The following is a 25,104-nucleotide window of genomic DNA, read 5'->3' on the forward strand; positions in this document are numbered from 1 at the left end:
GAGGGTGCGGGTTGGGTTTATTGTTGTTTTGTTGTATTTTTTTTTTTTTAATATAAAAATACAATTTCTCCACGCGCGCCCCTGCCTGCGCAGCTGCTCCAGCCGCTCGCTGTGCCCTCGGTGATGGGACAGGTGCTTCCTCCAGGGTAGTCCCGCAGCTCCGCGCCCGCCCGGCTGTGGATTGGGACCGGTCCCCGAAACCCAAATAGGGGCGGGGGTGGCCTTCCACTGCCCCTCTGGCCACATGTCCTGAGCTTGCAGGTGCCCAACACACCACGGATTCGCCCTCCCAAATCTGGAGTTCTGCCTGATGCTGCTTGAGCTGCACCACATCCATCTGTGCCTGTGCCACCACCACCTGCAGTGATGGAAGTGGCTGTACAGGTACAGGGACTGCAGTACTAGGAACACACAAACTTGACCCGTCCTTCAGAGAAGCTAACCAGAAGGTTAAGCTGGTGACTGCACCGTCCATAGCTTTTAAAACCCTCTTACTCCTCTGTTCTCACTGCCTTAGCTGAGGCAATGGGCCTTAGGCTAGTGGATGCTACCCAGACCACAGCGGGCAGCGAATGGCTAAGGGTGCTGGAGGAGGGTTCCAGTTGTACAGCAGTTCAGCCAAGCAGCTCCGGCCAGAGAAGTCCTCAGGGCTCCAGCCTTCTCCGGATCTCATCAATAAGCTTTTCTCTGGGGATATCAACCTACAAAGCAAACAGAGAGGGGGAGGTAGCAGCATTAGAGAAGAGCACAGTTTAAGGACTAAGTGAAGATACTAATGCAGTTTGTGACTGGTTTTCTGGAGTCACCCAACAGATCTGTACTATGGCCTCCCAAAGGAATGCTGAGGGAAAGCCCAGAGCGCTTCAGTGATCTCCAGAGTTTGGAAGTACTTTAAAACCTGATGTAAAAAGGCATTCTCACCTGCTCTCTTGTTGCAACATCTCGCAGCTTGACAACTCCGTCTGCCAGCTCCTGCTCTCCCACAATGGCAGCAAGGGGGATCCCTGTGTCCTCACAATATTGCAGCTGCTTCAGCAATTTAGGATCCTTCTTATACAGCATCTCTGCCTAGGAGGGAGTGGGAAGGGTGAATCACTACCCCAACTTCATTCTGACAAATACTGCAGTAAAGTACCAATACCAAACCCTGCAGCAATCAGATGCCTTTACTGCTCTGGGCTGTTCTTCTCTGCCTGCCTAGATCTGAAGGTTGGACTTGATCTTGGAGGTCTTTTTCAACCCAAATGACTCTGTAGTCTCAGACAGGCCGAGATCTTGGAGAGACACACAACTAATGGAGTTGGTCTTGCTGTACTACAGCTCCCTTCAGGCTCTCCCTCCCTCACCTGTGACACTGCCAAGCCCAAGTCCTTCCTTTACCTTGATCCCTGCATCCCACAGCTCGGAGATGAGCTTCAGTCTGACAGGAAGCAAGTGTTTCTGTGGTGTAGCCACCAGCACTTGTGTCTCAGTTGTTCGAAGTTTCTCCCCAGAAGCCTGGAGGGACAGACATGGGGTGCTCATGGGAGTGACTCTGTGATAAACTGCAGCTTGCAACACCTCACCTCATCTATCTCCAGACCTTCACTCAGTCAGTGACAACCTGGGCACCACTAATGAGCCCCCCAGAGATTCTGCATTGTGTCACACTACTTAATTGTGCGCTGCTGTTCCTAGGGGACCCTAGCCACCCTCCTGGATGGGACCAGGACAGCTTTCCAATGTCTCCTTTGATTCTTCAGGTATAAACACATAACCTCAGTTTCACTTGCTAGGAATCACAAGCTTGGAACCAAACACAGAATGATGGATTTCCACAGAAGCTTTCCTGGGGTTTATTAGAGTGAGTTCACAGCTGTTACCAAATTCATTGCCTCAGAATCCCCAGGACAGAAAACTTCAGAGGCAAGACACAAGAACAAAGTGACTGGGGAACAAGCTCAGAGCCAGGACTGCCTCTAACATTTCCTTGACATCTCCTAGGAATGCTGCCCTCAGCTCCCCACGCCTGCATCCTGATGGGCTGCAGAAAAGGATTCTGTCTTATGTGCATGGACATTTAGGCATGGGAGGAGCCACCCTCTCCCCCAAAATTATTTCCCCTTGAGCACTGTGGAGCTGGAGACTTCTAATAAACAGTATTTTGCTTCCTAGAGCCTTCCCCAATGCACTGCCTGCATCACCTACCTCGAGTCTCTGTTCCAGGATGGAGAAGATCCGCTCGATCCCAATGCTGACCCCCACACAGGGCACCTTCCGGCCCTTGGGATCAAACATCCCCACCAGCCCGTCATAGCGGCCGCCTCCGGCCACGCTCCCAACGCTGACCGCCTCCTCCACGTGCTCGTTCTCCTGATGCAGCAGCACAGCCTCAAAGATCACCCCCGTGTAATAGTCCAGGCCCCGTGCCAGGCTCAGGTCAAAGGAGATCTGCAGGGCACAAGGGAGGCCCCGTCACTGGGTGCTCAAGGACCCACGAGGGCAGCACCCCCTCCTGCCCCCACACCTCCTCACCTTCTCTGTGATGCCAAACAAGGTCAGGTACTCAAAGAGCAGCTTCATGTCCCCCAGCCCCTCCTTGGCCAGCTTGTTCTGGGACAGCTTTGGGTCCTGGAGAAGACGCTCAACCAGGTCCAGCCCACCTGTGGGGACCAGCCATGCCTCAGGAGCGTCAGGGCAGCAGCACCCGCCGGGGCAGCCCCGGCCAGCCGGGCGTGTGCCCTGCACCTTCCATCCCCAGCCCAGAACAAGGCCAAGGGCACGAGCCCGTGGTGCTCACCATGGAGCTGGACATACTCCCCAATGCGATCCGCAGCCTCGGGAGAGAGCCCCTTCTCTCCCACCATCTCGCTCCTCACTTCTTCCCATGGCACCTGGGAGGGGAGAGAAGGGCATCCATCGCTGCAGGACGTTCTCCCCACCCACTGCCTCCATCAGCCCACATGTGCACAACTTGTGTGGAACAACAGTCAGCAATCTCACTAATCATGCCTCTGTCTCTCACAGGAATTTTTAACATGTCACCAGGCTTTATTCTTAACCAGGCCCAAGAACTCCTCAAATCCTTTACACAACACCATCTTAGCTCCTGTGAAACTCTTTGCAACAGGAACAGCCACAACACTGCCCAGCCTAAGACACCCACCCCAAGACCAGAAGTGTCTTCCCACGAGCCCAGTGCTGACCTTGTCCAGCTTGTCCACGGTGGAGCAGGCAGGTATGAACTTGCTCTCTGGAACACCACAGACAGCAAACACACCATTCAAAATCCGACGGTCGTTGACCTGGGGGAGGGAGAGGCACGCTTACCTTGCAGGCAGCCCCTGATGTCATTCCTTTTGTCCCAGTGTGAGGGAAGCTGCTGCTGTTGGCATTTCCTCGTGCCTTTTCCCCAGCACCCAAATTCCATGGGAAGAGAAGGTGTGCAGATATGAAAACCATCCTGTGACTCTATGGATCTAGTCAGCTGCTGGAATTTTGCAGGGGACTCTCATTAGTCCTGGAGAGAACTCTGCTGACTGCAGCCTCAGGAAAACTCCTGGTATTCCCAGCTCAAGGCATGTCCAAGCTGAGGCCCAGCCTTTGCATATACACCATGAAGAGGCAGAGAGGTGGGATGAACTTCTGGGTCAGGCCTTAGAGCGGGCACAGGTACTCCTGTGTAAAACCACAGGACAATGACCACTGCTTCCCACCCTGGCACAGAGACCCCCCCCCAATCTCACCTTGATGATGAAGTCCCCAAGCTGCAGGTCACTCAGGATCTCGTGCAGGATCTTCAGGCACTCAGCATCGGGAATCATCGGGTCAAACTGCCCGGCAATGTCAAAGTCCTGGGAACAGAAGAAGTGATGGTAGCTCCTGGCAGAGCTGAGGGGCTTTGGCCAGGCACACCCTGCTGCTCTGCAGCAGCTGGAGGCACTCCAGCCGGGAAAACCCTGCAGGCTTTGTGGCCTTGGTGGCAGCACTGGCCACCACAACACTCACGCACTGGTAGAACTCGCGGTAGCGGCCCCGGGTTGTGGCTGGGTTGTCCCTCCTGTACACCTTGGCGACGTGGTAGCGCTTCATGTTGGTGACCTTGTTCATCGCCAGATAGCGAGCAAAGGGCACCTGGGCCCGAGGAGTTAAGGATGGGAACGTGGGACTGTAGAAGCTGAGCCTCAAAGCCTCCCATCTCCCCTTCCCTTTGCCAGCCGCTTCCCAATTTTTTTCACAATCATGGTGAGATTCTTGGGGTGTCCTGTGCAGGGTCATGAGTTAGACTTTGGTGATTCTTGTGGATCCCTTCCAACTCGTAATATTCTCTAACTCTACGGCCTCTGGGGAGATCCTTCCCCTGGCTGAGGATGAGTCCAGTGAACCACCGGAGCTCCTTCAACACTGGGACAGCTCCATTTCCTCCTTCAGACCCACAGTATGACAACATCACACGCACAAGGACCCTCTCTCATAGTTCCACCCTCTCACAGTGTGATCAGGGGGACTTCAACGTGTGGCACAGCCATATGGACATTGAAGGAAAGAGATGTGGAGGTTGAGAAGGCCTGGGATAGACACCTGCAGCAAATACCTTTCCAGGTGGCTCTGGCAAGGTGGGATGGCCACAGCAGCGGTGGGGACTGTAACTGGGAGGAGATAAAACCAGTACAGTGGAGCATACTGGTGCATGTCCACAGCATGAAGGGACTTTGCTGTGGGTCCTGGCCTGGCTGAGGGATGGTGTGGTCAGGACAATGGCAGCCAGACCAGATGGGATGGCCAAGGGGGCTGCCATCGCTCCAATGGACCCTGCAGGCAGGCCAGGGCAAGAGGGATCCCTCAAGGCAGACGTGACCACTCCTTTGGTCTGCTACCATCCCCTCAGGGTGCCACCATCCCCTTGGGAGCACAGGATACGGTGAGGTCATAGCGCAGGGCCAGCAGCTCCCCTCCCTGGTCCTGCAGCTCGTAGATGAGCTTCGTGTCCTCCCCATACTTCCCCATCAGCGTCTCCTGGGGAGGGGCAAAGGGGCTGGTGACCCGGGGGGCTCTGGGGTGAAGGGTCCCCTGAGACCCACGAACCGGGCATTACACACATCCCCCCTCCAGCCCCCTCGGACCTGAGTCCACCTCCCCGTGCCCCCTAAAAGGAGAACCGAGAGTGAATGTCCACCTGGCCATGCCCCACACAGGGAGAGCCCCCAAACCTGCCCTGAGGGCCCGGGGGAAGGGGGTGCTCCCCAGTCCCATAGGAGGGAACAGAGGGGGACCCACAGCCCCTGGGGCGGGTCCCCATCCCACACCAAGGGGGAAGAGAGTTCCTGCCGCGCCTCACCCGCAGCTCGAGCACGGGGGTGTCGATGGCGGCCGCCCCGTGCCGCTTGAAGCACGACACCACGGCGCTCAGGAGCCGGTCACGGAGCGCCGTCTGCGCCGGTGGGTGGTCGCGGGTGCCCTGCCCGGGACAGAGAGCGGCCGTCAGCGGCGAGGGAGCGGGGGAACACGCGGTACAGCACCGGCGCCGCCCCCGCTTCCCGCCCTTACCTTGGGCGTCTTCAGCACCCGCACCCGCTCGCCGCCCGCCGCCGCCGCCGCCGCCGCCCGCACCTGCCGGAATAGGGGTCCGCGGTCACCGGCCGGCGGCCAGGACCGGGCGAAGCTGCCCCGGCTCCCAGCGAGGCACAGCGGCCCGGGGCGGGGCCCCGCCGGTAGCCGGCGGGCGGCGGCGGCGATGGGCCCGAGCCGCAGCATGGCCGGCACCGGGACACCGGGAGCGCGCGCACGTGACGGCGGCGGGGCACGTGACCGGGCGGGCGTCCGCGCTTTACGGCGCCGCGCGACAGTTCCCGGTGCTGTGCCCTGAGCTCGCCATGGCGTCGGGCAGCGGGGTAGGTGCTGCTGCCGGGGCTGTCCTCCGGGTCGGGGCTGTCCACGGAGTGTGGGCTGCCGGCCGCTCGGCCGCCCCCGCTGCTCCTCCCGGGCTTGGCAGGGCCGGGGGCAGGGCCGCGCCGCGCTCGGAGCCGCTGCCAGGCCGCGGGATGAGGGATGTGGCGGGGCCGGGGGTGCCGCGGTGGGCAAGTGTGTGTGTGTGGGGTGGGAGGGGGCTCATCCCTGCTCTTTACACCTCTGTGAGTGGGCGGTGGGAGGTTTGGGTTCCCCTGAGAGGCCCCGATACCTTCAGGGCTGGAAGTGGGGTGGTCCCACGGCGATCCCGCCCACCAGCGAAGTCGTGGAGTCGCCATCCCTGGAGGTGTTCGAGACACGGCGGAACGTGGCACTCAGCGCCCTGGTCTAGTTGACACGGTGGTGTTGGGTCATAGGTTGGACTCGATGATCTCAGAGGACTTTTTCAAATCGCAGCGGTTCTCTGATCCTCCCATCCTAGGACCAGACCTCCGCCTGTCCCAGCCAGGGGGCATGAGGAGACTGAGCTGCCTCAGCCCCCGGGGTGGAGATGCCCACCCACCTCCAGCCCCCTGGGAGAGACCCCACCAATCCCCAGGGGCTGGGCGATGGCTCATGGAGGTGGCTCCTTCCCTTCCCTCCCCAGGGAAAGGGTTGTCTTTTTCCTGTCCTGGTGGAGAAACCTCTCTCTGCAACTCCCTGACAGGAAGGTGCAGCTAGGTGGGGGTCGGGCTCTGCTCCCAGGCAACCAGTGACAGGATGAGAGGAAACAGCCTCAAAAGTTGCACTAGGGGAGGTTTAGGTTGGAAATCAGGAGGAGTTTTTTCCCAGAAAGCGTTGTCCAGCATTGGAAGGGGCTGTCCAGGGAGGTGCTGGAATCACTATCCCTGGAGGTGTTTAAGGAATGACTGGATGTGTCACTCAGTGCTCTGGGCTGAGTCACAAGGTGGGGATCTGTCGCAGCTTGGACTTGATGTTCTTGGAGGTCTTTTTCAACCTCAGTGATTCTGTGAATGCTAAAATGGGATGGGTAAGGTAGACACTGCCTGACTGGAGAGCCAGGCTGTTTGAACACCTCCAGTGACATCCCAAAGCTGTCAGCAGCACGGGGACTGTGTTTTTGAGGGGTTTTGGCCCATCTTTCCTTCCTTGAGGCCATTTACTGAGAAGTGAGGCACTGGCACTGCCCAGAGAAGCTGTGGCTGCCCCAGCCCTGGAAACGTTCAAGGCCAGGTTGAATGGGGCTTGGAGCAAACTGGGATAGTGAAAGGTGTCCCTACCCTTGACAGGGGGGTGGGACTGGATGATCTTCAAGGTTCCTTCTAATCCAAACCATTCCAGGATTCATTCCATGAAGTGAGCAGTGCTGGGGGAGGTCAGGAGCAGGATGTCTGCCCGTGAAGGAGGTGGAGCCTGTGGTTTATTGCCAGCTGAGAATTCCTGTTGGATTGAACCCAGCTGGAGACTCCTGTATCATTTAATAGGCTTTGCTGCTGATACTGGGCAGATCATTGGTGTCCCTCTCCAGAGGGAACAGGAGGCTTGTCACCCAAAACCAGCTCTGAAATAAAGATTTTGGGGCTTGCAGCCCCACTGCTTCCACCAGAGCAATTCAGAAACATCCCTTCAAATATTGTCCAACCAAGATTTTGTCACGCAGTTTAGTTTAATTTCTTTCCCCACGCCTGGATGAGGCAGATTGGTAAAAGAGCTGCAAAAGACTCTTTTCCTTTTATTACAACAGGAGAGAGAAGCAGCTAATAAACCTCCCCCTCTGCAGGCTCCCACCAGCTACGATTTGTGATAATGCCTGGCATGCAGGAGAGTCTGGAAAATACCCCCAAACGTTAATTTACACTCAGTGATATTTTCTTTTCTTTTGCTCAGGGTGGTTAATAAAACCTGTTACGACATCCTTAAAGTGCTTAAGAAGCTCTGGGAATAAATGAGAATTTTTCTACGCCTCCCCAAGGCATTTTCATCCCTATCAGTAGTTGTTCATTCCATTTGAAGGATTGCCAGAGGAGAGAACTTTAAATGGCTGTGCTGCTGCTGTAGCTCCAAATGGGATTTGTGTCCTTTGGATTGTGATTGGATTCTCGATTTGGCTGAACGGAGAAGGCGGTGGGGTGTGGGGGGGGTCCTTCTCTCCCGGAGGTGTTTTTAAATACATCTTGTCCTTTCTTTAATGTGAAACTGAGAGGCTCTCCCTGCCGTGCTGAGGGAAATGCAGCTCTATCCAAAGGGGAGTTATCTGCTCAGGAAATTCAGGAAGTGGCTGAGTGGAACCGTGACTGATCCTGAGTGCAGGGGCCTGAGCTGCAGATGGGGCAAACGCTGGGAAGAGCTTGAACTGGTTTGGTCAGAGTGGATGTGAGTGGAATAGGACTTCTTGCCCAATCACTTCTGCCCTCTGCATTGGGGACTGGGTGAAAAGCCACCCAAAAAAGTAGTCTTTGTATTCTTCAATGCCAGCTTCACCTGAATTCAGCCTATCTTCATGCACATGCTGTGTCCAGCTCCAGGGCCCCAGCACAGGAAAGACATGGACCTGTTGGAGTGAGCCCAGAGGAGGCCATGGATATGCTCCAAGGGCTGCTATGGAGACTGGGGGTGTTCAGCCTGGGGAAGACTGAACACCAGTCTCTGTCCAGGGAGACCTTGGAGCCCCTTCTAGTGCCTAAAGGGGCTCCAAGTGAGCTGGAAAAGGACTTTGAACAAGGGCATGGAATGACAGGACAAGGGGGAATGGCTTCCCAGTGCCAGAGGGCAGGGCTGGATGGGAGATTGGGAAGGAATTGTTCCCTGGGAGGGTGGGCAGGCCCTGGCACAGGTTGCCCAGAGCAGCTGGGGCTGCCCCATCCCTGGAAGTGTTCAAGGCCAGGTTGGATGGGGCTTGGAGCAGCCTGGGATAGTGGAAAGTGTCCCTGCCCATGGCAGGGGGTGTGGAACAAGATGATCTTTAAGGTCCCTTCAACCCAAATCATTCCAGGATTCTATTAAAGTTCCTGTCCCTGCCAGATAGTTCTGTGGAGCTCCCAAAGGGCCGGCATGCCTTGGAGGTGTTTCTGCCCTTCCCTGTGTGAAGCTGCAGGAGCAGGACAGCAAAACCTGTGGATTTTGTACAGGTGCTTCCCTGGTACCTCCAAGCCCTGCCTTGACAGACAGGGTTTCAGAGCTTGTTCTGGTTTGCTTGTACATGTGCTCGCTTGGAAATCCCACACTGGTGCCTGTGATTTCATGGCAAACTCGGCACTTTGCTGCCTGTAACACACTGCTGAGAGCAGACAGGCACAGCCTTCCCTGCTCCTGCAGTGTAATCAAACTCTATAGCTCAGGCTGTGTTTTACAGCTTCTTTGTCTGACATTGCAACTTGGGTTCTTTTGACTTCTGGAAGGAGGTGTAATCCTACTGCTGTGTTTGTCGGGGGATGCTTCCCAGGCCTTAGATCAAGCTGTTTCAATCCCATTCGAGTCTGCTTTTCAAGGCAAAAGCCTGGATGATCATCTCAGGAGTTGTTAAGATTAACTCATTTCTTCTTTCAGTGCTCTGAAATTATTCTAGTAGTAGCTAGAGGCATGCTGAGAGTGATTATCTTAAACCACATCCATAATTCCTAGATGGAAGACAGAGAACGTGGGGATATAATATAATTCTCCTAATTTACTGCACTGACCTCACAGGCCAAGTGATTCCACCTCTTTACCCCCTCAGAGGTGATCAGACTGTATAACAAATGTTAATGAACTTTGTTTCCCTCCCAGACCAAGAACCTGGACTTCCGCCGGAAGTGGGACAAGGATGAATATGAGAAACTCGCAGAGAAGCGGCTCACGGAGGAGAGAGAAAAGAAAGATGGTGAGTAGTGTGCTGGCTGTGCTGGATTGGCAGTGAGGCTCCCAAACCCCTGGAGTTTGGGAGGGAGAGAGCCGTGAGAAGTCAAATCCCGAAGGGAAAGAGCTGGCTTGCTCCTATCCTTACTCCTGTGTTTGCCACTGAGTATAATTTTTTGACAAAAGAAATTAGTGAGAATTTTTCCAGGGGCTGACTCTTCTTTGGGGAAGGAGGGGAACAATCAGCTGCTGGGAACAAGGAGATCTCAGAATATGACTCAGGTCAGAGCTGGAGATACCTCAGAGATGTACCTGATTCTAATAGGAACCAGGAAACAGTGAGCAGGAAATTATATCCTTTACTGATTTAAAAACAAAGGTGCATTTTCTGCATGAATTAGGCAGTCCCAATTACCCAGCAGGCCCCTCTTCACCAAGGGGAACATGAAATCCAGCATGTCAAGCTTGACCTTTTGTTTGTGTTTTAGGCAAACCCGCTCAGCCCGTCAAAAGGGAACTTCTGCGGCACCGAGACTACAAAGTGGACCTGGAATCCAAGCTGGGGAAAACCATTGTCATCACCAAAACTACCCCTCAGTCAGAGATGGGAGGGTAGGCTGTGGTCTTGTTGAAGTCTCAGAGTCATGCTGGTTAGACTGGGAAGCTATGACACAGCAGGGACCCCTCACAGGGCACCAGGAGCTGGTGTCCTTTTCTATTTGGAGCCTGGGATGGTGGGGCTGCATTTTTCTACATCTAAATTGTGTCTCCTGGGGTAACATATGGAAGACACCCAGCAGGCTGAGCCCCTTTGGACATTATTCCTTGGTGTCAGTGTTGCCCACCTGTAGGACCAACAGAGGCAGATCTCTGCTGCCTGCTTGGGTTTCTTTAGCCAGGCCTGCTTGCACTGAGACCAGGACTGCTGCTAATTTGGATTTCTGTGCACCAGGAATGGGAAAAACATCCAGACAACTGTTCTTAGGAATGGTGTTGGGCCACTGTTTGTGTGGATCGTGTTCCACCACAGTCTGAAAGGGTTCTGAGCTCACCTTAAGCCATCAAGAGCGTGAAAAGAATGTGTTGAGTTTGTGTTACCTCAGGAATGAGTCTGTTAGTGTCTCCCTGGGCAGTAGTGCCAGGGAGATGTGCGGCCCTGGACAGCATCCAAGGATGGCAGTTCAGGCCCTGGCTGGACTTCTGCAGCAGCTCTTAAGATGGGCAGAAAGCACTACTGTGCTCATCAGGGACTTGCTCTGTGAGGTGATAGGGATGGTAGCGCTTACCTTGCAGCCAGGTGAGAGGCTGTGGCATGGAAACCTGGGCTAGTGGCCAACCCTGCCTTGGGGGAGGGCAGGCTGTGTCACAAAGTCCATCCCACCCAGTGGGGTGTGACTGGAAGGGGAAGATGCTGTGGCTGGTATCTTGCAGAGCAGCTCAGAATTTGATTTCTATCATATCAGAGGGGCATCAGCATAAGGGTTGGTACCTCCATGGCAGCCCTGTCCATCGGGGTGTGTCCTCACTGGGGCCCTCTTGTCTTGGAGAAGTGTCCAGGTGACATTCAGATTGTCTCAGGCAGCTGTTCTGTGGGTTGAGCTTTGTCTCATACTTTGGGGTTCATTTTTCCTGTCTCTCCTGACAGGTATTACTGTAATGTATGTGACTGCGTGGTGAAAGATTCCATTAACTTCTTGGATCACATCAATGGCAAAAAACGTAAGGACCATTTCTTTGCCTCATTGGAGGGTTGGTTGAGTTGGAGGGACTGTTCCTTTTGTCACCCATGTCTGAGGGCTGAACACTTATCCATGGATCAGGGAGCTTAGGAGATCAGGATGCAGAAGCTCGTTATGAGAGCTGTGGAGGTGCTGCCCTGATCTCCTGACACCTTCCAGAGTGCTGGACCACTTTTGTGGAATAAGCCCAGCAGAAACACTGGTTGGTGTACTCTGGTTGGTGGACATATTTTCCCCACCCATCATGTGATGTTTTCTCATGCTGTGAGAAACCCAGGGTCAGCAAATCCTGGAATAGTTTGGGTTGGAAGGAACCCTCAGAGGTCATCTAGTCCACCCCACAAATCATGATGTCTCCTCTGTAAATCTGGAGAGAGGCTTTTTACAGCACTGAAACTGTAAAGAAGTACTTAGATAAGTAAAAGGTCTGGGACTGGCCCATTTTTGGGTCAGAAACTTCTCTTTCTAGATATTGAGTATAAAGCTCAGAACTGGCTGGTGCCTGAGCTCCAGAGTATGGATCAGGCCTTGTGAGGATGGAGGCAGAGGATGAGTGAAGGCAGGAGTGGGGCAGTTTGACCCTGGAGCTGTGTCCAGCAGTGTGGTGGTGGTGGTGTCCTGTACCTCACTCTTCTTCTTGTCTCCACTTTGTGATGATGCAGTTAAGTCAAGATAAGGACAAGGGGAAAGAACTCCCAGTTTATCAGTCCGTTCCCGTAATGTGTTTAACCTGGAAAAGAGGGCTATACTCTCATTGACCTGACTGTGGGTATTGCTTCTTGACATGTTCGGAGAGTGGGGAATGTACAGAAAGTAAAGGAGCAGCAGGACAAACTGACACACTTTGCTCCTGCTCATGAAGGTGTTTTTGGCTCCTTGTAGAAGTCAGAAAATGACCCCTTTACAAGTAGGCAGGGATGAGTGTGCTCCAGACTTGCACATGGGGCTGTTTGAGAATAGGAGGTTCAGAAGAAACCTGAGGACTGGTTTTCTGTAGCTCAGAAAAGAAAACACGGTGTTGTAATAACGTATGCTTTTATGTGAATGGGGGGAAGGTGCTGACGTGCCTTGTTTGACATGCCTTGCTGGGAGATTAGCAAGAAGTTCATTTGAGAGAATCTGGAATCAAAAATCCTGGCATGGCTGTGTGGATGGGCATGAGATGCAGGGTTGAGCTGGGGTTGGAAAGTGGCTGATTGCACAGTACCTTAGTATGAGTGTGTCTGGGAACTTTTAAACCAGCCCATAAATCTGGCTCAAACCTGCTTGTTCTTGGCAGCCCTTTTACTAATTTCTGGTGTGTAGTTTAATCTTCCAAGTGTTGCTGCATCCCTCGGACAAACCTGTGCACGGCTGCTGGAGTGAACAGGCTGTTTGGATCCACTCAGGAATGTGGGTTGGAGACATTTCTGGGGGTGGCCCCATCAGCACAGGCTTACCCACAAGTGAAAAACTGTGAATCTGCTCTAAAGAGCTACTGAATCAGAGGCCTGACTTTGTATTCTCTGCTTTAGCTAGGAATGTCCTGTGTAATCAGGATCTCTGAGTGCCACTCATGTCTTGTTTAGCATCACCCACAGCTGAGAGATGCCAGCCTGTCAGTTTTATTCTGGCTCCTTTTTCAACACTCCAACCCTTTTTTATTCCACTGGTCCAAGATTTCCTGAAACATCAGAGCACCAACATGACAGGGAGGATCCAAATAAGGAACCTTTAAAGAATAGTCTGTGTTCTTGTTACAAGCAGTCTTTGGATTGTTGTGGCCCTCTTGTATGGGTTATGGTATGCCCCTAAAGCCCACCTCTCCCACCTAAGAAATCCTTAGTCTGGCCCTGGAAGCTGCTTTGAGGGGATGGATGACAGGCAGGAAGATGGTGCTGTGATGTTTAAATTGGGATCAGGGATGGAGGCTTTGTGCAGAGCACTGAAGTGTTGCTGAGCACTGCTGATTCCACTGCTGTTCTCCAGACCAGAGGAATCTGGGCATGTCCATGCGGGTGGAGCGTTCCACGCTGGACCAGGTGAAGAAACGCTTTGAGGTGAACAAGAAGAAGATGGAGGAGAAGCAGAAGGACTATGACTTTGAGGAGAGGATGAAGGAACTCCGTGAGGAGGTGAGTCTGGGCAACAACTGAGGAAGCAAAGCTCCCCAGAAACATGTTTTGGGGCCAAATCAACCCTGCTTCCTAGTCTTGTTCCTCAGAAGTGTTGTTCTTGGTAGCGTGGGCTTCTCATCTGCTCCTATGAGTGGGGTTTGTTTCTTTGCTTTTGAAAAGTTTGTATTGCTGTCCCTGGAAAGGCTTTTCCCCTCTTTCTGTGTGAGGATAACTTTTGATGGTTCAGATTTCCACTGAGAACAGCATAAGCCCATTTTTTGTCTCCCACTGGTTGTGTTGGAACTTGTGTGGTCTGGTAGCAGGTCTGCATCTTCATCCATTATCTTCCACAGTTCTTAGGATTGCTGGAATCCCCCTCCACATGGCACTTGCTTCTGTGTGGCCTCCCCACGTGTAGAAGGGCTTTGTGAGTGGTATGGTGTGGTGGGAGATGTGTGAGGAGATAATAAAAGCAGATTTCTCTCAAAACTGGGGCTTAGGTGTTAATAAACACAAAAATCAAGTTTAATTGAAGACCCAACAAAGGTCTGGCAGCTGAGAAGCTTCTATGGCTGCTTCTCCTCTATCAGCAGCGACATAACCCAAGGTTATAAATCACTGCCTGTTGGAGTCTCCCTGCCCAAGCCCTGAGCTTTGCTTCACCACAGGGGAGCTCTTTAGGGTACTCACAGAGCAGCCCCGTGCTCTGCTCTCAGGCAGGATGTGGTGCTGCTGAGCCCCATCCATTTAAGGGATAGGAGGGAGGTGCCCCAGTAGCAAAGGGAGTGCTGTGGGTTGAAAAGCTGCTGCCAGTCAATGGATGGCAAGAAGGAAATCAGCAGCAACTCCTGGTGTAGCTTTCTCCAGGGCACAGCTGTGTTCAGGAGCTGTGGCACAGCAGATGGTGATGAGAAGGGTGGGAGCAGTTGCTAAGTTGGGAGCTGAAGCCATCCTTCGGTGTCACCCGGTACAAACCTGGCTCCATTCCAGGGCTCATGATCCTCATAGAGCAAAACACTTTGATTAGAGCAGCGCAAACTCTTTGATGCCAAAACCCCCCTCAAAGCTGCTCAGAGCTTCGGCTTCTGTTCCAGTGAGCAGCTGTCACTCAGCCAGGCTGGGAGCCAACAGGCATCACAGTCACTGGCATGAAGCGTTGGACAAGGGAATGGCCTCCTGCTTTTAAACCAGCTCCTTCTTGCCTCAGCCTTAATTCCAGGCAAAACTTGTGATGTTTGCTCAGAAGAGAGTTTCATAATGCTTCCTTTTGTCTATTTGTGTGTGTGGCTCTGCTCTTGGCCTGGGACATGGGGTGGTCTGGATTCACTGGTAAACTTCCTCCTTGAAGACTGCAGGCCAGGATTTCTGCTGTTCGTTTATTTCCTCAGGCACAACTTGGCAGCTGTGGGCAGGATTTGTGTTAACTGTGCAGTACCTGGTGTCTCAAAACTCCTTCAGCTCAGGAGGTGCAAACTGTTTTGCTGTTGTGTCCCTTGCTGCAGGAGGAGAAGGCCAAAGCCTACAAGAAGGAGAAGCAGAGAGAGAAGAAGAGGCGGGCGGAGGAAGATCTGACCTTTGAAGAGGATGATGAAATGGCAGCTGTGATGGGTTTCTCTGGTTTTGGCTCAACCAAAAAGAACCACTGAGCAGCTCCGGACTCTCCTCTTTCCTAAACAGCTTGTTTTTACCCAGGGAACTCTGGATAACACTTCAAAGACTTGATTGAGGACTTGTATGTAAATCTCCCAGTAGAAGTTGGCTGGAAGAGTTGAAAAGCAATTCCATGCTCTACCTGTGCTGCAGATCAAGCTCTGCCTCTCATTAGCTTCCCTTCTCCTTCTGTGTCCTAGATCTGGCTGCTCAGCTGCTCTGTGGCCGTGTGTGTGCAGGGAAGTGCTCTGTTGGGTACATTTTTTTTGTCAATAAAGTGCAGCCATTCTGCACAGTTGGCCTGGTTCAGGACTAATCTAGTTGTCAACCAGGCCCTACTTGTCACCCAGGCTGTGTTTGAGATGCTGGAGGGAGTCAGTTGCTTTTAGGCTCATAATGGAAGGAAATGTGCCACAGTAAGCAGTGTGAGAGGTGCATCTTTATGGCTTGTGCTGAGCAGAGCTGGTGGCTGCATGGAGTCTGGATTGCTGAAACTTTCCTGTGTGTTTTATCTGCAAGGGAGACTTCCCTCATTTTCTTTGTGTTTGATCCCATAATTTCAGTATGTTTAAGGTAGGGGAGAAATTCCTCCCCGTGACTGGTCTAGGATACAGCCAATGAAAGAAAGTTGTGTACAATTTGCCAGAAATAAATGGAACGTTTTAATTGGCCCTTTGGTGGGAATTTGATGCCTTCTTTATTTTGAGAACTTCTATTTCCCACTGAGAAGAGCTGCTGGTGTCTCCCAGCAACACAAAGCTGGGGTAGCCTTCTGGGGACCCCAATGGTGGCAGAGGCAAGCTGTGTGCCCTCCTCTCCTGGCTCAGCTCCCAGCTGCCCTAGGCAGGCCACTGCCATCATTCTTAGCTTTTTAAAGTAATTCTGGAGATGGGTGTAAGAATATGGATGGGGAAGGGAGTTCAGGGCTGGGACCTTGCTTCCCATCAGGCAGTCCAAGACAGGCTGGGCTGTGTTCCAGATTTTACCAGTCTTAGTATATTAAGGGCCATTTTTTTCCTGTCTACTGGCTGTCAGTGTCTTTTCACCTCTGCCTCCCCCTAAATCCACTTCATTTCTGCTTTTATTTACCTCAGTCAAACCTTGTGTGACTCATTTCCATCTGCAGTTAGGATTTATATTTTGCATGGCTGGGTTTTCGTAGCTCTGTCTCGCTCTCCTCTCTCTTTTTATGTATATTGATGAAATCCTTGTGCTTGCCCTTCTCCGTGCTCGTATGAAATTTCCAGCCTGGGGAAGGCTGCAGTGTTTAGCCTGCTCTTTCTAATACATCTAGAACAAATCCTGTAATGTTGTGCTGCTGTTTTAATTCCTTAATCTTAGCCTGCTGACAGCTTCATTGCCTCAGGTCTTTCCGCTTCAATTCAGATTATAATCCCCGTTGAAGATGCTATTGAAATGATATATAGCCAGTCAGATACAGCTGTCCTTGGAGGTTTGACCCTTTTAACTTGGCAATCCTTTGACTTCGGCTCTCTGAACACACGGGCTGGGAGGGCAACTTTCATTCCAGCCACGTTCCTAGCGCTGTTCAGGCTGCAGCACGTGGCTCTGGCTGAATGGGAGAGCGGAGACGCTCGCGCCTTTGTGCCCTCCGGGGTGCGAAAGGGATGCTGCCGTGGTTTCATACACATTAAAAGTTTAGGATGTTTCAGAGAAGATTTAACAGCAGCCATTTTATTCCAGCCACCAGCTTTGCAGACACCCAGCCCCTCAACACAGCCATTCAGTTGGCGCTGCTGAGAAGGGGGCAGAGGCTGCCCCACAGCCCCCATCTTTTCCAGCTTGTGACCTTGGAGCCAGTGACTGCTGTCTTGGTTTTCCCACGGTGTATCCTGATGTTCTTGTCCATCCTGGCACACCCAAGCAGTGAGGTGTGAAATGGGCAGCCTCACAAAAACCTTCCTGGGGTGGTGGTGAGGTTTGCACGGCCTCCTGCCACTTGGCCCTGCCCGTCCCTGCCTGCTGTTCCTGGTCCCTGCAAGAAAGGGAGGAAATCCCTCCACAGTGCAGTGCTTTCATTAATGAGATTCCTCTTTGGTGTAAAGCCTGTCCCCAAGCCCATCCCGAGGCCACCTGCACCCTGGGGGCCAAAGCCCCAGCTCCAGCTCCCCGTGCTGGGGCTGCTCGCGCCAGGGGAGCACAGCTCTTTGTCTCGGCAGCTTGCTGGGAGCAGTGGTGTGTGCGGCAGCAGATACAAGCTCCTGCTGGATTCCCAGCAGCGGGAGCTGCCTCTAGCCAAGGATGAAAAGCTGGTTTCATGGGAGGAAATAATATTTAGAGAAGAGACAGATAACATTCCCTGTACCAGCCATGTTAACTCTTTGCTCCCACGGCTGCTTAGCGAGGTGTTAACCCCTGGCTCTCAGCCCTCAGTGCTGGAGCAGTGGTTCTCCATGACTCTTTGTTAGCACTCACCATCTCCATGTTGAATTTAAGGTGCTGGATGTGCCCGTATGGGTCAGGACTTGGGGTTTTACTTGGAGGTGGAGAACACCCAGTTCTGCAGCTCTCCTCCTCACCAGTGAACAGGGCCAGGGTGCTCTGCCCCTACTGGTTCTCATTAGCTCTTCCACAAATTAGAGCTGGGATCTGGTGGAGTAAGGAGAGACATTTTGCATGGTTTGCTCATCCAGGCTGGGGTGTCCTGCCTGCTCTCAACCTGAAAGTGCTTTGAGGTGCCTGGAGCCACCTTGGTGCTTGTTCGCAGTGCCTGGGCAGAGGTGCAAGTTACTCGTGACCTGTGGCTTGGAGGACCTGGAGGAAGGCTGGGGACTGTGCTCAGCTTGAACTGGCCTCCCTTGCCTCCATCCCACTAAATATTGATGGCAGTGTTTGGGTGTCACAGCAGACCCCAGAAAAAACACAAATCTCTCTTGCCACCTCCACTTCCTCTTTCCCAGACCTCTTCCCTGGCCTCATCCTGGGATGAAGGGCTGAGGCCTCATGGAGGGGCTGAGCACGAATACCCAGCTGCTCTTCTTTCTTCCCTTCCTGGGCACCCTGGGAGGCTTCTGGGCACTTCCTCAACCCTGCCCTCTCCTGCTGATCCACCTTGCCCTCACTCTCCTCGCATCCTGCGTGGGACTAGATGAGCAGCAGCAGCAGCATTCCCACCATCCCAGTAAAATGACTGGGACCAGGGACCTGAAGTGATTCTGGAGAAGGCGTCCCAGCCTGGCTCTGTGTGTTACCCTGTCTGGGCTAGCTGAATCATTCCCTGTGACTTTATTAGCAGAAAGACCTGGCTTTCCAGTGATTTACACCAGTTTTACATCCTGAAAGATTTAAACGCTTGGCAGGAGCTCCAGTCCTCCCACTGCTCAGGCCACAAGCTACTGCTGCCCCAGTTAGGCAGGCATTCCTGCCATTTCCCAACATTAAAGCTAAACAACATCCATAGGCAATATCCCTGGAAACCCTCCCTCCTGCCTGGATTTGATCTGGTGCAGTGGCGCCAGGAGTCTGTGCCACCAACCCCTGCTCTGTTGAAGCTCCTGGGTCTCCCACAGTCCCATCAGTCAACCTGCTGTGGCACCATCCCACACCACTCCAGAGCCAGTATTCCTGCACCCTCCCAGCTCTATGGACACTGAGAGCCACCTGGATCAGTCAATGCTTGGCCCAATCTGTATCCTGTCCTGCTTTCCTCATGTGGGGGGAACAAGGGCCCGCAGGGGAGAATCTGATCTGTGCAAGGGCAAAGGTTCAGCCCCTGGTGTTGCTGCAAAAGGGAATAGGAATCATAGGATCCTGGAATAGTTTGGGTTGGAAGGGACCTTGGAGATCAGCCAGTTCCACCCCCTGCCATGGGCAGGGACACCTTCCACTAGACCAGATTGCTCCAAGCCCCATCCAACCTGGCCTTGAACCCTTCCAGGGATGGAGCAGCCACAGCTCCTCTGGGCATTGGTTCAGGAAGGGGTGGGAGGCAGAGATAGGGTGAGGTGAAGATTTGTAGAGGGGAAAATCCCTGGGCTGAGAGGTATTTGCTTCCCATCTGGAGCTTGGATGGGAAACTTGGATGCCTGTTTCAGCAAAAAGGATCGAGCTAGGAGCCACAGACACACACAGTGAAGTGGTGCTTGGCCTGGAGACCTCAGCAGGTTGGGCCATACTCCGCACACTCAATTTCTGGGGCTGAGCCAGCTCAGGCCACAGATGGGACCAAGAGGGAACAAACAGGGCTCTTGAGTGTTCCAAACTGGGAGGAAGGAGACAACCCCAGTGCCTCCCCCATCCCTGTCAGGTCTGTTGCTGCATCCAGGTTGGAGGGTTGCTGGATGGATGGTTTCTGCTGGGCTCGGTGTGGAGCTCCTGAGCACAAGGGAGGTTTTACTTTGTTGTAAGTGAAGTACAAAACCATCACCAGCCAGAGAACAAACAGCTCCAGGCTGGAGAGGGAGCAGGGAGAGGGAGATGGGGAGGAGCAGGAGGAGCATGGGGACAGGGCATCCACAGGAGGTTTTTCAGGGACTTGTGATCTCAGAGCAAATTTCTGCTGTTGGCTGCGCACCAGTGGCACCATTTCACCAACTCATGCGTGCCTCCCCATCGCCAGCTCCGCAGTGCTGAGCGCCTCGGGGGGGTCAGGGCCGCTCTGCGGAGGGCTGCGGGAATATGGTCCCTGCTCGGAGAGCGTGTGATCTGCCAGGCAGCCCGGGAGCCCCGGGGACACTGCCATGCCTTTGTTCCTCCTTCTCTTTCTTTTCCACCTTCAGATTTTTTTCCCTCTGCTTCCAGCTGCATATGCAGCACTCCCCCCCCCCCTTTCCACCCACAGTTCCTGTCTTGATTTTCCTTCCCCTGTGCAAATATGTGTTCCTTAGGCTCCTTCTCCTCCCTGCCCAGCTTCCCCCCATCAGTGTTGCCTTCCCAAAGTTCTTTTTTTTCCCTTCTCCCTCTTTTCCCACAGGCCTGCTTCATTCCTTCTCCTTCCTGCTTCTCTCCCCTTCCCTCCAGCCTCTCGGGCTCCCGTTCACTCACTCCGTCTCCCCTTCTCTGACAGTTTGGGGGAAATCTGTCTGTGTCAACACACAAATTCCATTATTTATTGGCTGAGTGGAGCAGGGTCCTACACTCGTCTGTAATTGTCTCCAGATCAAAGCGGCTGCTGATGGCAGCTTTGCCTTCTCGCAGCAGAACACCACCCCCAGCTTCCAGCTCCCCATCCTCCCCGGGGAGTCGGGTGTGTGTGCGTTGACACCCTCGATGACTGATCTCTCAGACAGAGAGGAAAGAAGTAGGGCTGGTGGGGGAGAAAAGGGAGACCTGGAGGATCTGCAAAGCTCCCAGGAGAAGATGGGGATGGTGGGGTGTGTCTCAGGGGGACAAAGTCCCTGGCATGGACCAGGGGAGAGTGGGAAGGTAGAGGTGGTCCCTATCCTGGGAATGGAGACAGAGAAATGAAGTGAAAGAAGGGACAGGGAAGCAGGAAACATCCCCATATCTGCCCAGGACTGGAAGAATTAGGATTTTAGAAATGGGGATAAAGGAGGACATGCCTTTTCCTGCAATTCCCTTCTGAAACCACCAACCTATCCCAGGGATGTGGGACTTCAATGTGAACTGCAGGCACACAGTTTTTGTTTGGGTGTTGCAAGATGCCTGAGGGGAGAGGAATCATCCACTCCAACTTCTGCCCCTTGGCCTCCTCACTGGGGTCCCAGCTTCAACATGAGTAGAAGAGCTGCAGTGGTTTCTTTGCTGAGGGAGGTGAGATCAATCAGAACCCTTCTTCCCGGGCCCAGTCTTCCCATTTTATCATGATACACTGGGGAGCTTGGGAGTCTTTTGTTCCACGTGGATCTGCAGACACCAAAAGACACAGACCCCACTGAAAATCCTGACAGCTTGATCCCCTCTCACTGCCCAATACACGAAGCTGTCAGGCTCAGGCCATGGCTCTGCATTCCTTCTAACTGTCCAAAGCATTTCCTCCTGGTAACACCTCCCTGGCCCTACCATCATTTCTCCTCTGGTTTCTTTCTGCACAGAGTTCAGGCAGTTTCACTTACACTTCTCCCTGTGAGGTATTGCTCCAAGCCTTAAATCAGTTTTTTAACCTTTCAGAACTTCAAGCACAGGTGTTGTGCATAATATTCCAACACCAGTCACACTGGTGCCTGACAGAGGAGAGGTGTCACCTCCTCTCTCACAAAGCTTCTGCTCTTCCCCCATGCAATTATCACACTGTTGCCCACCTTTCTTTCCTGCTCACTGATCCCCATTCCTTAGTCCTTCCCAGCAGAAAGGAAACGTTCCCTCAGGACATTTTAGGTAAACCTTCTAAGAGGATGCCCACAACAAAATGAGTAGTCCCAGCTCTCAGGATAATGGGGACACATCCCTTCGCTTTTGCTTTGGGTCCCGAGTGTCTTACTTCAAGTTGAACAAGACACCAGCCATGAGAACAGCTCCTTTGGCAGCTTGGGTTTGCAAGAAATTCCCCCCCTCCAGAGCAGGAGGGGTGACCTGGCTTCCTGAGCTGCCATTGAAGTCTGTGTCCTACAAGGAGTCAGAACTGCCTCCCCCAGAGGCTGAGCAGGACTGGGCCCCATGTCCTGAAAATGCTCAAAAGGAGGTGACAGCTACAGAGGTCTGCTCAGAGCTGAGCCTGTGTTCAGCTTCCACCTATCCCAGAAGGGACTGGGGGAGTTGTCCCCATGTGTGGCTGGCCAGGAAAGTCAAGGGCCTTCCACCAGTAGTGAGCCTTGAATTGGTCACCTCAGCTACATCTTCTCACCTACAAACCCCCTGGAACACATACCTGGTACAAAATTTCTTCCTGCACCGCTGCAGAGGAAGAGGAGGGTGCTAAGCAACTCCAGCACCTTGCAGAGCAAAGCCCATGGACAAGGACTTCCAGTAGGAATAGAGTCCCGGCATCCTTCGTTGCTCCATCCACCCCTGGGCATGGTGCCTGTGAAGAGGAGTGGCTCCTGACAAATCTGGGACCTGTGCTCTGGAAGGCTGGGCTCTCTGGGCAGCTCTTTCCCTTGCCTTGGTGACCTACTCACCTCTGCTCAGTGACTGGGACTTTCCGGGTTCACAAGGGTTTCGTTCTCTTGGGACATCTGGAGGATCCTGGGGTATCCCTACTCAGAACTAGATTGTGCAGCTCAGAAGGATCTGCAGGATGACAATCCCCTCCCCAGTCTGGTCCCTGTGACAGTGTTTTACCACCCTCATGGTAAAGATTTTTCCTTAATAAGAATTTCCTTTCTACGGCTCATGCCCTTACTTTCTCATCCTGTCCCTGAAAGGAGATGGGCATGTGTCATATCTTGCATCCCAGCACACAAGGGCAGGCAGAGTGCCCACCAGCCCTGATAAACATGCCAAAATGGCCACCATCCCCTTCAGGGCATGGGTTTTCCTCCCAAGGGAAGGCAGGGAACCAAAGCTTTGGAGCGGAAGAAGCACTGGTGAGGGCATCCTGCTGCAGAGAGCGTTGTGGCTTCACAGACCAAAGCCCCAGCACCTGACCCTACAGAAGCAACCCCAGAGTGACTTCCCAGCTGCAGGGCCAGGGCTGCTCTCATTCCCACCAGGAGACCCCCCCCACTTCCACTGCGGTTGCCCTCTTGGGCACCACAAACTATAACTGCTCCTGCTTGGAGCGAGAAGGGAGCAGCGAAGCCACATGCACGGCTGGGCAGACGGGCGCCCTGGGGAGCTGGGGGAAGGGCTGTGTGGTCTGGCAGGGAGAGCGTTTCTTGCAGCCCCTTCTGCTGCCCCAGCACGCAGCAGGCAGGAAAATGGAGTGACAGTGGTGGCTGGGCAAGATTTAGTGCCCACAGGCAGCTGAGTGATGGTCCCCCCCCAGTCCTTTGCTCTCTGCATGACTTTTCCAAGGCAGCTCAACCTGCAGCATCTCCTCCTACATCCCACCCTGATCTCTCCGTCTGGCCTTGCCAAGGCACATCAGTGCTGACCTGCGGCAACTGGCCACCCGCCCGCCTGTGCCAAGACATCTCAGACAGACATACCCTCTTCTAGCTTCCAGCATTTTCCGAAAACAAGCTCCCAGCCGCATCCTGATTCCCTACCCAGAGAGAACAGGGCTGGCAGCTGAACACTCCTCTGCACCACAAGAGGGGCCTTAAAATCTACAGGATACAAAGCAGGGTGTTAGCGGTGCACTGTGCCCACTCCATCCCCCCCATCCTGCTGCTCACCCTCCTCTGCTCTGTTCCCCCAAAAAAGGCTCCTCTTTGGATTCCTCATCCCTCTGCAGCACCCCCAGCCTGTGCCATTTCCTTCAGGAAAGGGATCCTTGGAACAAGTCTGTGCTCCCTCTCAAGGCCAACCCCTCCTCCCCGCTGCGTTTGACCTTGGTCCCCTGGAATCATGGGGTCTGGGAGGGAAGCAGGAAGAGACTGCAAGGTCTGGGGAGATGAGGAAAAGGAACAGAATGGGGCTATCCTATGACCTCCGTTAGGGGAGGGAAGCAAGAGGGGACGTGACAGGGTTCCCCCGGCCCCCCCCCAAGGAAGCAGCAAGGAAGATGTTTGGGGGTGGGGGGTGCATTACCAAGCAGAGCTGAAGAAGGGCGGGAAGGACCGGGCAGGGAGTCGGGGAGTCTCGGATCTTGCCGGTGCACCTGGGGGAGAAGGAGGTGGTGGTGAATATTTTACTCTAAATCAAACAATAGGACCAGAGCCGCTCCAATGATTTTGCAGAATGCATTTGGTCGGAGACGGGGGAAGGACTGGAGGGAATGAAATAAGACCCCCGAAAATTTCTGTGTCCCATCTCACCCCCACCCTCAATCCCCCTCTGGCCTGAGCAGCACTCGAGGCGGCTCCCGGAGGAGCGCTATCCACTCCATCCCACCTCCGGGGTCTCAGCCCCGGGAGGGCTGGGCGGCGATGGAAAGAGGGGCGGGGGGCGTGCGGGGGGGGGGGCGCAAATCGGGGATTGGGGGGGGATTAGAAAGAAACAGATCGGGGCGGGGGTGACAACGACGCCGCCAGGGGTGGTCTTGGCGTGGGAGATGGCGCGGGGGACAGGCTGGCAGTGACCGGCGCTGCCGATGCAGGCTGGGCTTCACTTACCGGGAGCCGTCCCGATTTCACCCGTGAGCGGCACGAGCCCACGCGTGCCCCAGGCGCTCCGATCCTTCCACCTGCCCGCCCCTGCCAGCCCTCCTTCCCGAACCGAGACCCCACGAGCGCGGCACGTCCCGCGTGGGTCTCGCTGCGCTCCCAGGGACAAAATCCTTTTCCCAGCCCGACAAACCCCTCCAGCTCCGCCGCCTCCTGCCTCCTCCGGTCTCCCGGTCGCCCCTGGATCCTGCTTGCCACTCGGCTCCCCGTAGGGAGCAAGGTGGGGGGAGCGGTTGGGGCCGGCGGTTCCCTTCCCAACGGGGACCGGCAAGCAGAGACAAAGGCGGTGAAATATCAGTGCCCGGCTAAAGCCGCTCCGAGCCCCTTCGAGCCTTTAACTAGATCGTTAGGGGATTATCCGCACCCTGAGCAGCCGCGGGGCGGGGGCAGCGGCCGCCCCGTCCCGTTACCGAGCGCCCCCGGGGACGGCGACGGTGGGAGACGACGCACGGAGCTGGCCGGGCGCGGCGGCGGCTGGAGACGGGTCTGCGGGGAGAACGGATCGGCCAGCGGAGGGACCGTGAGCGGTACCGGGGTGGGGAGGGGACGGGGGGGCGCAGGGGACGCCGTCTGTCGCGCTTTGGGGGCCGGCGGGGGACCCGCGGCTCGCTCTGCTCCCGCCTCCCCCTCGCCTTCCGCGGGGGGCGGAAAGTTTGTGCCCGCGGTGGGGGCACCGCTGGGGGTGTGGGGAGGCAGATCCTGGGGTATCTGGGCAGGATCGTGCCCCGAGAGCCCGAGGGGGCTGACACTGGGGTGCACGGTGGGGGAGCG

At 54.4% G+C, this 25,104-nt stretch overlaps 2 protein-coding genes across 3 annotated transcripts; one reads left to right on the top strand and one right to left on the bottom strand.

Annotated features, from left to right (window-relative positions):
• Window positions 1-11: 11 nt before the first annotated feature.
• On the bottom strand, window positions 12-5,756 carry LOC125333559 (histidine--tRNA ligase, cytoplasmic-like). 2 transcript variants are annotated; one of them, XM_048319505.1, is made up of 12 exons: window positions 5,527-5,756; window positions 5,318-5,437; window positions 4,900-4,995; window positions 3,988-4,113; window positions 3,726-3,833; window positions 3,186-3,284; window positions 2,780-2,873; window positions 2,515-2,642; window positions 2,188-2,430; window positions 1,381-1,497; window positions 922-1,068; window positions 12-701 (listed from the first exon to the last, which is right to left on the bottom strand). In XM_048319505.1, the coding sequence occupies exons 1-12, from the start codon at window positions 5,731-5,733 to the stop codon at window positions 645-647; spliced, it is 1,542 nt and encodes a 513-aa protein (XP_048175462.1). In that variant the 5' UTR covers window positions 5,734-5,756; the 3' UTR covers window positions 12-644. The 2 variants fall into 2 exon arrangements, with proteins under 2 accessions (XP_048175462.1, XP_048175463.1); XM_048319506.1 differs by lacking the exon at window positions 1,381-1,497.
• Window positions 5,757-5,764: 8 nt separating this feature from the next.
• Window positions 5,765-16,510, top strand: ZMAT2 (zinc finger matrin-type 2). The gene is made up of 6 exons (XM_048319508.1): window positions 5,765-5,870; window positions 9,652-9,745; window positions 10,209-10,332; window positions 11,366-11,439; window positions 13,428-13,573; window positions 15,058-16,510. The coding sequence occupies exons 1-6, from the start codon at window positions 5,853-5,855 to the stop codon at window positions 15,199-15,201; spliced, it is 600 nt and encodes a 199-aa protein (XP_048175465.1). The 5' UTR covers window positions 5,765-5,852; the 3' UTR covers window positions 15,202-16,510.
• The last annotated feature ends 8,594 nt before the right edge of the window (window positions 16,511-25,104 follow it).

This window comes from Corvus hawaiiensis, chromosome 15 (genome assembly GCF_020740725.1).
Source record: "Corvus hawaiiensis isolate bCorHaw1 chromosome 15, bCorHaw1.pri.cur, whole genome shotgun sequence".
Taxonomy (NCBI): Eukaryota; Metazoa; Chordata; class Aves; order Passeriformes; family Corvidae; genus Corvus; species Corvus hawaiiensis.

Excerpts from the sequence above, each read along its gene's own strand:
- LOC125333559 (XM_048319505.1), bottom strand. The coding sequence starts at position 5,733 with ATGCTGCGGCTCGGGCCCATCGCCGCCGCCGCCCGCCGGCTACCGGCG. Across the intron at positions 5,438-5,526 it reads GGGTGCTGAAGACGCCCAAG|GGCACCCGCGACCACCCACC; the intron begins GTAAGGGCGGGA and ends TGTCCCGGGCAG. Across the intron at positions 2,643-2,779 it reads GGAGTATGTCCAGCTCCATG|GTGGGCTGGACCTGGTTGAG; the intron begins GTGAGCACCACG and ends TGGTCCCCACAG.
- ZMAT2 (XM_048319508.1), top strand. Across the intron at positions 9,746-10,208 it reads GGAGAGAGAAAAGAAAGATG|GCAAACCCGCTCAGCCCGTC; the intron begins GTGAGTAGTGTG and ends TTTGTGTTTTAG. Across the intron at positions 10,333-11,365 it reads CCTCAGTCAGAGATGGGAGG|GTATTACTGTAATGTATGTG; the intron begins GTAGGCTGTGGT and ends CTCTCCTGACAG.